This window comes from Aspergillus costaricaensis (genome assembly GCF_003184835.1).
Source record: "Aspergillus costaricaensis CBS 115574 unplaced genomic scaffold BO79scaffold_9, whole genome shotgun sequence".
Lineage (NCBI taxonomy): Eukaryota > Fungi > Ascomycota > Eurotiomycetes > Eurotiales > Aspergillaceae > Aspergillus > Aspergillus costaricensis.
The window spans coordinates 776,036-788,008 of NW_020291809.1; the positions used below are offsets into that span (position 1 = coordinate 776,036).

The 11,973-nt window shown below is 50.4% G+C and overlaps 4 protein-coding genes across 4 annotated transcripts; 1 reads left to right on the forward strand and 3 right to left on the reverse strand.

Annotated features, from left to right (window-relative positions):
* Positions 1-73: 73 nt before the first annotated feature.
* On the forward strand, positions 74-1,269 carry BO79DRAFT_82356 (uncharacterized protein). Its single transcript, XM_025689790.1, has 4 exons — positions 74-156; positions 227-636; positions 706-1,037; positions 1,108-1,269. The coding sequence occupies exons 2-4, from the start codon at positions 478-480 to the stop codon at positions 1,190-1,192; spliced, it is 576 nt and encodes a 191-aa protein (XP_025541769.1). The 5' UTR covers positions 74-156; positions 227-477; the 3' UTR covers positions 1,193-1,269.
* Positions 1,270-1,419: 150 nt separating this feature from the next.
* BO79DRAFT_82318 (MoaD/ThiS family protein) lies at positions 1,420-1,965 on the reverse strand. Its single transcript, XM_025689789.1, has 2 exons — positions 1,491-1,965; position 1,420 (listed from the first exon to the last, which is right to left on the reverse strand). Exon 1 carries the CDS (start codon positions 1,805-1,807, stop codon positions 1,535-1,537), a length of 273 nt encoding a protein of 90 aa, XP_025541770.1. The 5' UTR covers positions 1,808-1,965; the 3' UTR covers position 1,420; positions 1,491-1,534.
* A 159-nt stretch (positions 1,966-2,124) lies between these two features.
* Positions 2,125-3,385, reverse strand: BO79DRAFT_253119 (cystathionine gamma-synthase; the record flags this gene model as incomplete). Its single annotated transcript, XM_025685972.1, has 2 exons — positions 2,125-3,162; positions 3,224-3,385. 2 exons carry the CDS (start codon positions 3,383-3,385, stop codon positions 2,125-2,127), a joined length of 1,200 nt encoding a protein of 399 aa, XP_025541771.1.
* Positions 3,386-3,653: 268 nt separating this feature from the next.
* Positions 3,654-7,294, reverse strand: BO79DRAFT_226699 (uncharacterized protein; the record flags this gene model as incomplete). The annotated part of the gene is made up of 5 exons (XM_025683815.1): positions 3,654-3,727; positions 3,787-4,133; positions 4,187-4,238; positions 4,295-4,492; positions 4,540-7,294. 5 exons carry the CDS (start codon positions 7,292-7,294, stop codon positions 3,654-3,656), a joined length of 3,426 nt encoding a protein of 1,141 aa, XP_025541772.1.
* Between the last annotated feature and the right edge of the window lie 4,679 nt (positions 7,295-11,973).

Genomic DNA, 11,973 nt, shown 5'->3' on the forward strand with positions numbered 1-11,973 from the left:
GCAACCAAGATCCAATGCATCCTCATCGGTCGAATCTAGAACACGGCACGAGTGTAGCTAAATTTGTCTGGGCCTGGAACTTGAGGTTCTGTGCCGTGTATTCTCGCCTAGCTTTAAGGCTTGAATAGGTGCTTGGAGAGAGGGATATTTAAAGAGGTTGGTTGTCGTCGTAGATTTGCTTTGTCTACACTCAAGTCAAACAGCGAAAACTCACGGTCTCTCTCAGTCTTCTTTGCCATTGTCTTAAACATTCCTTTGATTTGGGATTGTTGTGCTACTACACTCCTTTGTATCATTGTTTGATCTCAATTGTTGTGTTTGCATACGTATTAATCACGGCCATTTGGCTAGCACATACTCTCTCTTCTCTTACAATTTGTTCTCTCTCGCAAAGTGCATCAAGCTATCCCTTCTATAATACACACATCTATTCGCCCTAGCAGCTACAACTGTCATCGGGAAGAAAATAAGAAGAAAATGGCACCCCACGGACTCCTCGGCGCAACCTTCATCTGCGCGCGCATCATCCAGCTCTGCTCACTCATCGCCATCATCGGACTAACAGCGAACTTCATCGCCGAGATTGTCTCCAACGGCGCCACGCCCCCAGCCATCTTCATCGGGACAATCACAGTGGTACGTCCTTCCCTCTCCCTTCTACCTACCCAACATCCACCCCTCTAACCACCCTTGAATGGAAACCAGACCAGCATCGCAGTAATATACAGCTTCATCACAACGATCCTCTTCCTCGACAACATCCTACACTTCCTAATCTCCGCCATCCTCGACACCCTCCTCCTCATCGCCGTGATCGTGGTATCAGTCATCATCGGAAAGCCACTCTCCTATCTGCAATGCAACAAGCTCAGCAGCGACGGGTCAAGCGGATCATCGGCGTATACGTTTGCCACGCATCTGAGCAGTTATTTGGAGGATTTGAGTGGCGGGACGGTGAACTATACGGCCTGGATTGGAGCGAGTAAGTCGGTGTGTTTGGAGGCGAAGTCGATTTGGGGGTTGTGTATTGCTATGTGGTGAGTAACCTCCCCTGGGTGTGGTTTATGGAGTCGGTTGGATCATGCTAACGAGGATGTGTGTGCGCAGTATCATGTTCTTCTTCTCAGGCGTTTGCGGACTCGTTCTTTGGAGACAGAAGAAGGCGGCGGGTGTGGAGAAGTTGGATGGTTAGACGATGGACGATGATGACGATGGCGCTGATAATGCTAATATTGATGTTGATGTTGATGTTGACGGCAGTGACAACCAACCCCATCCCCTAATCTATCCCCTTGCATTCTGTCCCTTCATTGATCTCTTTCCTATGTCTCTCTTTCCCACTTCAATCATATACATCCAAGCAAACCCACCCTAATACTCCAGACTTCCCACCTCCACCAGCCAACGCATGTACCTATACCTATACAAATAATAATTAGCCAAAAACAGACACACAAAACAAATACCCCACAAACTACCTACCTACCTACACAAGTAACCAATACCACTCATTCCAATAGGAGTAGACCGTTGATCACCCCGAACTAACCGGCGGAATCACCGCAACCTCATCCCCAGGCTTAATAGCCACCTCCCCATCAGCCTCAACATCCACATACTCATCCCCTAGACTCACCCCACAACTACTCAACACCTTCTCTTTGATCCCCGGGTACATGGACTCAAGGGTATCGAAGAGTTTCGGCAGCGGTAAGGGGGCGGGGAGTCGTTCGGATTGTTTGCCTGTGTAGGTGGATGCGGAGGCGAAGTAGTGGATTTGGAATGTTGTATTCTCTTCAGAGGACATGTTGTGGGTAATATAGAATATTAGGGAGTTGATGGATATTGTTTGTTGGTTGCTTGGTTTTATTGAGGGTGGGATTGAGGAGGGGGTAAAGAAAGATACAAGGGAGAAAACAAAGGCGGGCGTGCGGGGTCTGCTGATAAGGATGTAGATGATAAGAGTGGTGGGTGGTGCCGCGCCGGCGGGATTGTCCAGTTGGTAGGTATGGAGTAGAATGTCGTCCCAACTATGCAGTAGTATTATGCGGACATCAAGAGATTACCGATGTTAACATCATCTTAAGTGCTAAGTCATATCTATGAGATCGTTCAATTCAGTCATTATTTACCCTCGACTAATTCCTTGAACGCGGTCACCAGATCCTGCCGGAGATCTTCCCAGTTCTCCAACCCGACACTGATGCGCAGCAACCGGCGATCCACAGTCGCGTCCGACATTGTCCGCCATTCGATCAACGTTTCCACTCCTCCAAGACTGGTAGCATGCTGGAAGAATGCCAGCTTGCTCGGGAGCTTCCGGGCAAAATCCTCCGTCTTCATGGTGATCGAGAAGACCGGTCCGAACCCATTGGGCATCTGCTTCAACAGCCAAGACTCGTCCTCTTTCTGCAAGCTGGCGTGGAACACCTGCTCAAGGGCACGCTGAACCACAGCTTCGTCGCTATCCGGAGCGGGGCTGGGCGCACGCAGTGCATCGTTCAGCCAGGATACAAGACTGGTTGCGTTCTGGCTCTGGCGCTGCACTCGGACTTCCAGAGTCCGCAAGCTGCGAACGCCTAACCAGCTCTCCATATTTCCCATCACACTGCCCAGGAAGACCCGGTCCTCAAGCAGCTGTTTCGCCCAATCCTCACGCTGTGTGGCAAGAACTCCGCAAAGAACATCACTGTGTCCGCCAAAATACTTGGACCCCGAGTGCATCACCAAATCGGCACCCCATTCGAAAGGGTCTTGGAGGAAGGGCGGGGCGAACGTGCCATCAACAATGAGGTATGCGCCACGAGAATGAGCCTTTTGAGCATACGCTTCGATATTGAAGGCGGTTCCCTCGGGATTGACCGGAGTTTCCAGATGAATCACGTCGCCAGCCTCCAATTGCTCGGCAGGACAATCCAGGTCTAGCTTCTGAAGTCCAGTGAGGCGACTGAACAGAGAAATCACGCCATGGCATCCGTGATAACCGTTTCCAATGGCAATCCGGCGGGGTTTGAGCAGGACTAGCGCCGCGTGCAAAGCTGACAACCCCGAGGAGTAGCTAATGGCCTTTCCATTGAGGAGTGAAGACAAGATAGCTTCAAACCGAGTATAATTAGGGGCGGTCAACCGAGAATAGACGTGAGCTGTGTTGTCCTTCTGATCCTAGACACGGAAGCACAGTTAACATTGAGCTCGGAGTGCATTCGGGGAGTAAGACACTTACCCCACTGCGGTCGGCCCAGGGCACTAAGTCATCGGGGTTGTCGGAATAGCGGAAAGTAGTGGCCACGTGAATTGGCGGAGCCACATCCGTGACGACATTCAGGGCATCGTCGACATGAAGAGCGCGCGTGGAGGCGCCCATTTCTCGATTAACGGGAGCCATGGTGATGATGAGAAAAGATGAGAAGAAGAAAGTTTAGGCCGCGCGGACGCAGTCGGGAATGCCGGCCATTCGCCATTCGGAGATTTGCTGTCGTGACTCAGGAAGAGTGGGGAAGGGGAGCCGAAGAGGGGGAGAGGCTGCTCCGCATCGGATAACGGGCACGTGACGCGTGGGCCGACTGGTGGGCGAGGTGATGATGGATGGATGGATGAGTGCACAAGTAGGAAATGGATACTGCAAAACAGTGACAGTCGGACTCAGCTTAAGCCTAACGACGCAGAGAGCTCATCCTCGACGGCTCACGGACTGATCCGGGCACAGCCGCATGGAAATTCGTCCGATCTATAGATTATCAGTATCAATACCAGGCATGCGCAATAGCAAGGGATCACTCGGCATACCTGCTTCAGAGTCAAAGGCAATTGAAATGTCGTCGTGCTCCATTGGGTAATCCGGAGAGTCCAGAGATACGAAGTCCGATGCCGGGTCATCTTCAGTCTTCGGCAGAGCAAATTTGGCATCCACAATCCGAACCCCAAACTTGCCAGCTTTCCCGAAGCTCTCCAGGGTGTCGGTGCCTTTGAGAACGAAGTTCATGCACTTTCCATGATGGAAGTCACTGAAGAAGACTACCAGTTGCACAATTCTGTCGCGCTTGATCACTTGGATTCGAGCCAGGCTGGATTCCCACTTCTTAGTGATCGGGACAACCATCCGGCGTCGTGAGATGGCGAACGAGGTAGCCACACTACATTCCCAGTATTAGTATGGCCTCCTTCAACAAATCCGACTTATGCATACCTGTCAAAAAGCACCTGGTAGCCCGTCACAGCTCGTTCGAACATATGAAGATCTGAGAGGCATATCAGTAAAGTCTTTCAGGCCGATGTAGAGAGCAGTGTATATTACCTTGTACAGATGCAAAGTCGAATCGTCGGATCATTGGTTTAGCCATGGCGATTTTCAAGAAATCTGTTATCTTATCTGGCATCTCTGGTAGTACTAGATTTTCAGCGACGGACACAGTCCAGTCCTTCTGCCCAGGTCGGTACAGGCTAAGCCCCGTCCGATTGTTGACATCAAGTCCCAGTTTCAGCTCACCGGGCCCTAGGATATCGTTAGCGAAGTTCTACATAATGATCTGGAAAACATACCGAGATTGATCCGATCCGTGACAGATCCCCATTCGGTTGCGATGAAAGCACGTAGATTCTCGGATAGCACCGTCGGACCGTACCCATGCTCAACATGCGTGTGCTCACGGTCAATGATCGAGACTGTACCGGCAGGAAATTGAATATGATCCTTTGCTGGCTGCCCAGTGTTACGGTCGGCAGGCTGTTGGACGGTGTATGCACGGATTGGGATCTCAGGTGACTTAACCTCGTTTCCCTTAGGCTGAATACCCAGAAGCAAGGAATGCATGTTTGTGCGATCCTCCGATTCATAGAACGTCATCACCATAGACCGGGTCCTTCCTTCCTCCTTGACCTTGAGTAGAAGGGCTGGTGCTCCATCTTCACCTCGGAGCAGACCGAAAACAACTGGTGCGCCGGACCCAATGGTATGACGCACACTGCTAAGGGTCTTGACCTTTGGGCTTGTGAGTACCGCAAGACGAAACCCTTGATGCACAATTCTACTGCCAGTGCCCTCAGTCAGAGTGATGGTCTTTTCGAAGAGTCGAAGCCGACACCGCTCAATGGGATCGGCCGGGAAGGCCTTTGGCGTTCCAGGGTCCATATACTGGAATGACTTGAGAGTGTTTTCAAAAATCACTGTTTCACCCGACTCAGCCTGCAGGCTTGCTTCGGTCTTGCGGGTGTACTGGACAATGTTCCAGATATTCTTGAAGTCATCCTCCTGGAACGCGACCTCCAACACGAATCCACGCGGCAGCTTCACCCTTATCGAATGTGACCGGACTAGCCAGTCCACGCTGTCCCATGTAGGGCCCTTTTTCTTGTCCGACTGGATCATAACGTTGACAAGTTCATTCTGGCTGGTTATCGCGGCGAAGACATACCAGTCAGCACGATCACGTATTATGGACAATGCGCATGGCATAGACAGTTTCGGCATGTCATCTTCATTGGAGCTGACGAGAACATTCACAAACATGGTCCCGTAGCTAAAATAGCGACTAGTATCACTGAGTGGCATTGTTTGCACAAAGGAAGGCCCCTTTCCTGCCGTGTCCGCCAGCAGCGAGCTTGTTACTGTACCTGAGAGGACCGCAGCCACGTCCAGAGCGAAAGATGGATATCGCATCCAAACACTAGTGTCAACTGGTATGGCGGAATCGCCTTGGGATGCAATAGCCACAAGGATGTTGTTCCGCTTGATAGACATGGCTAATGAGCGAGTATGGTTCATGATCGCCTGGTGTAGGGTAAGGAGATCGGCCAATTGTGCGTTCCCGGTTGTGTTGGCTACTGCAATCACAGCATCAATACTCCTTGCGCCATAGCGGGTCACCTCATCATGTTGTGGGACGACATATTCATTGATCCATAAGGCCTTAGCAAGATCCACGATGGCTTGCTTCGCGCTTTCTGTAGAGCTGAGAAGGGGTGATCGTGTGCCAGAGCTGGAGGGGCGTGACCGTGCATAAACCTCGAGACGTTTCTTTCCCCGCAGAAACCACCACACTTCAGCTCTCACCCATTCAGACAGAGAGGTGTCCTGGATGGGCCTGGCTTCTTCCGCAGAGGCTTGGATCAAGCCTTTAAACTGCGCCATGTACGCTTTCAGATCAGTGAAAGCCGTGTCACCCAGTTGATTAGCAACAGACCGCAATGTAAACTTTGGAGCCTGAGGATTCCGGGAAGCATCGCGGTTATCCCTGCTGGCTGGAGGAGAGGGGGCGTCAGGTTGTTCCGCCATCTTGGGTATGATCTGCCGTTTTGGAGGAGAAAGGCTTTGGGCACTTCCGCCAGGAGAGAGTATAGAAGGAAGGACCGGGGTTTCAGGGCTGCGATCAACTGGACTGCGATCGATGTGAGAAGGGACTTGGGGTTCTCGAAACGGATTCTCGGGCGGGCTGGGCTCCGTCTCCGAAAGGGGAGGCGTCTCATAGGTTGAACTCGGGCTGTCAGGAACAGCCTCCGCCGGACTTTGCACCCCTGCTTCATCTGCAGGGGAGGGTGGATCTGGCATTCGGTGCTGCAAAGCACGTCCCTCCTCAGCTTGCATCTTGTCTCGTATCCGTTGGGCAAACGAATGGGACTCGGGTGAAGCACGGAATGATAAGCGGGAGCCTCTTTCTCCCAGGTTCAGTGTCATAAGGAAATCAGCGTCCTGAGGGTTCTGTAGCAACAGCGGCTTCCAGTCCTCTATACGTGTCCCCTTCTGCGCATCTCTCTGCTGCGGCGCCGGGGCATTGAAGTCACCAAACGAAGTGTCCAGGCGTAGTTGAGGAAGCTTTGGCTGGCGGTCACCAAAGTCATCCACCATACTGGGACTGTGGCTATTCTGGTTATTACGACATAAGGAGATCTCAATTGTCGGCTTGTCAGTCTCATCACCCCCTTCTCCAATCAGTTCGGGAGTGTGGGCACTGAACTTGACTGTCAACCCCTTCCGACGACTCTTGAAGGGTGGTTTCGTAAAGTCCACGGGCGGGGGAGCATCATGAAGGGCAGGGTTCAACGAAGCCGCATTGAGGACATCGTGGGCAGACGGCCATTTTTGGGTGGCATCCAATCGTGGAGGCGTAGTCTGACTCGCTCCGTAGGATACAGATTTCGAGCGAGTAGGTGCGAGGAAAGCCTCTATCTGCTGATCCGTAGAGCCCTTGGCCCGCTTGTCCTTTGAGAACAGTTTATCTCTCCAATGCGGCTTCTTGGCCGGCGCGGGCTTCTGTTCGTTCGCGATGAAGGCAAAGGGATCCTCGGTGGATGTAGACATATCGGTGGATTTCAAAGTAGGTACGTTTCCGAGATACGATACGACCTGCTATTGAGCATCGCAGGAAATTCAGGATGGGTTGATGAAGTATATGCGGCGCCTGTCCGTCCGTATTCTCCGCCAATCTCGCAGGTACGTGTGCGCAGGTGGAAGATCGACAAAGCAGGACTATTGTTGACAGCTCGGTAAGTGTAAATACGGAGCGTAATCGAATACACCTTATCGCGCGTAAGTAATGGCAGTCGTCAAGGCAAGATAGAATCTCGGGTACCGAAGTAGGAAGGGAGGAAGTGGCGGTTGGTGGGACAAGTGACTCGCTCGAACTTCTTAGTGTTCGCACACAAGACTCAATATGCGACAGAGACGCGCGGCGTGAGAAAGAACAAGCTAGCGGATAACAAACACCAGAAGTGGGTGTGTGCAGAGCAATTACCCAAGTAAACGGGGCCGATTGTATGACACTGCTAGCAGGACCGGTGCGATTACCTGCGCTGTCTGGTGGGACTCGGAGACGAGCGATCTACCAAAACCAATCAATTAAATGACCATTCAGGAACGGCGCTGCAACAAAGGGGGAAGCTAGTAAGTAGTATCTGAGCTTGGAAGCTTCAGGGGTTAGATAGAGGGGCATAAGGCAGTAGCCAAACTAACCAATGAACTCCAAGATAGAGTGGTGTATCTGTAAACGCCAGCGCGAGTGGGCTCGGCGCTTCGCAGCTTCTGAAGGCGATGGGCGATAGTAGTAGGGAACTATAGCTCAGCCCGCCCGGTTGTTGTACTCCGCAGAAGAGACGGGGGGGTTGATTGTAGCAAGGGAGAGACGGGGTAGGGACTAAAGCTGTTCCAGCAGCTAGTTGTGAGATATGGAGGGGAGAGCAATGCTCCAGCCACGGACAGAGCAGTCAAAGCAGAGAGAAGGAAAGGGGGGGAAGGAAGAGAGAGAGAGAGAGAGAAAGAAGGGAAAAAAAGAAGATCACAAACAATCAGGAACATGTGGACGAGTGATGGTACGACCCCGTGCTATTAAACCTCTCTCCGACCGAGGGACGGGTACCTCAGGCAGGCTAGGGAGAGGGAGGATCTCCGCAGTGGTTTTGTTCCACTGGTTGCGATTCTTCAATCCACCTCACCAATCCTTGGGCTACTACAATCAGGAATCCCGGCCAACGTGGTCGGTACCCGCCCTTTTGGAGGTTGTAGTATGGGTTCTTCCGTTCTAGACTGTCAAATAAACGTTGACAATGGATGCTTGACCTCTCTTTTTCTTTCTATTTTTGCCTTCCATTCTCTCTCTCTCTCTCTCTCTCTGCCTCTGTCTTACTTTTGGGGCTTACGAATGCCACAGTGATGGGGGCGAATGGTTACTACTACGTACTACTATACCAGACTATACTAGTACTCATTCCTCCCAAGGATGGAGCAAGTAAATAAATCAGCCAGCCAGTAGTACTGTATTTGAGACGAAGCAGCGAACCATTGACTGGTCGATCACGTGGGGACCAGGAATCGGGGCATTAAAAGCAGGAAAGGAATGGCAGGTCAACAGCTATCTATCCGTTAATACTGCAGGGGCCATAACTGGGTCCTCTCAATATTATTTGGGAAATACTGGCAACATTCTTGTGCACCGCCTCTCCGGTCGGCTATTTTCCTTTGCAAGCCATCCGGGTAAGAGAATGCTCGATCCCAGCCGAGGGCTGTTTTTAGCATCATCGAACCAGGAAGATACTCCGTCGACAGACATTGGCGGTTAAATCATCCCAAGATCACTGCTATTATTAACTGCCTGAGGGAGCACAACCCAAACCGCAGGTTGAAACTGACGTGGACTGGAGATGAATCAAAGCGAATAGAAACACAACCCCCTGTTATCAGAGAAACCGATCAATCTGGTGTGGCATGTGTGATTGGAGCCCACACCCCCAGTGCGTTCCGTTGGCTGGCCCCGACCCTCAGCTTGAAACGACCCTAGTCCCTCTCGGGATTGGCCCCGCGCGCCCCTAGTCCCCTTTTGGTGAGGCTGCTGATTGCTCGGTGGGCCGCTGACGAGCCCCCGGCGAACCTTGCACGCTTGGTCTGCTTGAGGGAGGGTTTTGGGAAAAGCCGGACAAGATTTAAGTAGATTGTTAGATAGGAAGGTGTCTCCCGCTGCTAGGGGGTTGGTGGTGCTGGTGGTGGTGAGAAAAGGGCATCACCACAGCACTGTTGAAGTCGATAGCCCATAAGAAAGGGTGATCGAGAAGTAGTACTTAATGTACAGTATTTTCCCCGACATCTGCTGAGCTGGTTTTCTCAACCTTGCAGCTGTCGGTGGCAAAACTGAAACTCTCAGCTAGAGGTTTCGAATAGTGTCGTTCATCAATTACACAGACGGAGCTTTTCTTTTCTGACCACCTATTTACCCTACATGGATGGCAATTGTACTTCTTGTCTGCATGTAGATAACAGGGGCGGGTGCCCATAGGACCCTAACGAGTATACGATCAGCTCACTGGACATGCAGGACTGCCAAGAAATTCAAATGCCGCACGTATAATCATTATTTGTCTGGTATGAAATTCGTTGCCAGCATGCATTTCATACTTACATAGTTATATTGATGGTCCCCTAGATATCCCAGTAAAATCGTAATTGCTTCCTCCCTCGAAGCTACACAGACCATTGACAGAGTTACAAGTTATCATGTAATTACTACTGCCTAGAGAATTGGAGATTGAGGACCCTCACCTAAGGGGGGAAATTTAATGATCTCATTTCCGGTCAATCATTTCCCGCCTTCGCTACGGAGGTCCGTCGCGCTATCCCCAGTCCCTGAGAGTTCCTCGGTCGATCAAAGCAAAGCCAATTATTTGAGCAATCCTTTGCCGCTCAGGCACATCAACGAATGAGCTTCATTGTAGCGACTGATGTTCAGGGCGGCACCTTAGTACCCAGCCGTCGCAGATTATGGGTCAACACCATCCACTAGTTCACTAATGAACCTATTTACTTGGAACAACATCCTACAACGATGAAAGCTTGACCGCACTATTTTCCGCGCCCCCATTGGCTTCTTGGCGCTGAGAACTCGCTTCTGTTAGGTTATCCGCCCCTACTACTATATAGTAGTTAGTACAACGGAGTAATACTACGTACGACTAAGCGATTGACCAGTGATATAACTAGTTAAAATAGGATATAAGTTAGAACATTGGCAGTAGTACTCGGTAGGGAACTAACTTCAGACATAATCGGTAATGACATTTGCCGGAGTGGCATCATCTTTGAACTTAGCAGCTATCTCAAATATCCACTCTGGAGTATCATTGATGTATCGAGTATGTCTCCGAACAATATAAAAATAATCTAAAACACTATAGCAAATCAAAGTAGCTGTTCGAGTTTATATAGTAAATGAACCTGTTCCTTCTAATTATCCTAGTATGTCACTTTTATGTCCATGCTACAGCGCATCCTCCCTAATTGCTACCACTCCAAAGTAGACAACCGAAATGCTAGTAGTTACAAGTTCGCCCAGACGTCTTGATGTAGACGCTCAGATCGAGTAAGTAGTAATTAGTACTTTGTAGTAAGTAGTTGTGCTGGGCTGGGGGCCCAAGCCTCGGCTTTCCGTTTTCATCGATGCCGGCCAACACCTCGCATGCATGTATGTTAGCCGTGCATGGCGACCGGTCGTACAACATCACGGGCTGCCAGGGAATGACTTAATTAGTCATTGCTAGTCGAGATTGGGGAGATCTATCGACCTTATCGACCAATCATCGGCCCAAGAACGTGACGCTTTGTACTGTTTTGTTAGAAAATAAGGTAGCAGGCTAAAATCTTCCAATGCAACCTTACTAGACACTACTACTGTAGCACACAGTTCGTGGATATAGACAGGGAAGCATCGGAGTACATAAATCCTTTAGTTGTTGCACCTCTCAGATTGGTCAGGAACTTTTCTACAATTCCGGAGCCTCGCTGCTCATGCTTATCGCAACTCAATTTGCTTACTTGATTATAGTCTGGTAGTTAACAAGTATACAACCTCTCATGACTGAGTAAGTCACTTAATCCTTTCAAAAGTATAGATTTTTGGAGGGGGCGAAAATATAGATAGTTCGGAGTGGGATGTTTACTCCCCCCCACATACCAACCAGTTGCTCCCTTTTTTGCGATTTTCCCCTCTGAGAAGCATGAATTTGGTGACGCGCTCCACCCTCACGTACTCCTTCGCGCGACACATGTCTTCAACTTAATACCAGCCCAGCGATTTAGCTAGGATTGCTAACATCTAGTTCGGCTTGAAAAGAATTCTTGCTGACGCTCTCTCCACTAGCCATACACTCTCGTGCTAAGCTTTGGCGAAACGTGTCAACTGTTCACCACAAGGGGGCAGTTCTACCGCGATTAGGCAACTACATTTTATTTTTCCTGGCCTCTTCCCGCCCCTTAATAGCTACAGAAAAGGGAAGACTACGCGTGCTTTTGAGAAAGGGAATAAACGAACAGATCTATACCAGTGCAGAGCGATATCACTGTTTTGCTAGCCATTGAATCCATCGGTGGCACAGCCTCCGGGAGATGCAAGGACCGGTCACAGGGATCAACCGTCGATAGCTTACCCAATGATTTGAGATCCATAGACACCCGTACGTCGAAGATGATCATTGAGAGGTGGGAGAAAACTTGGCTGT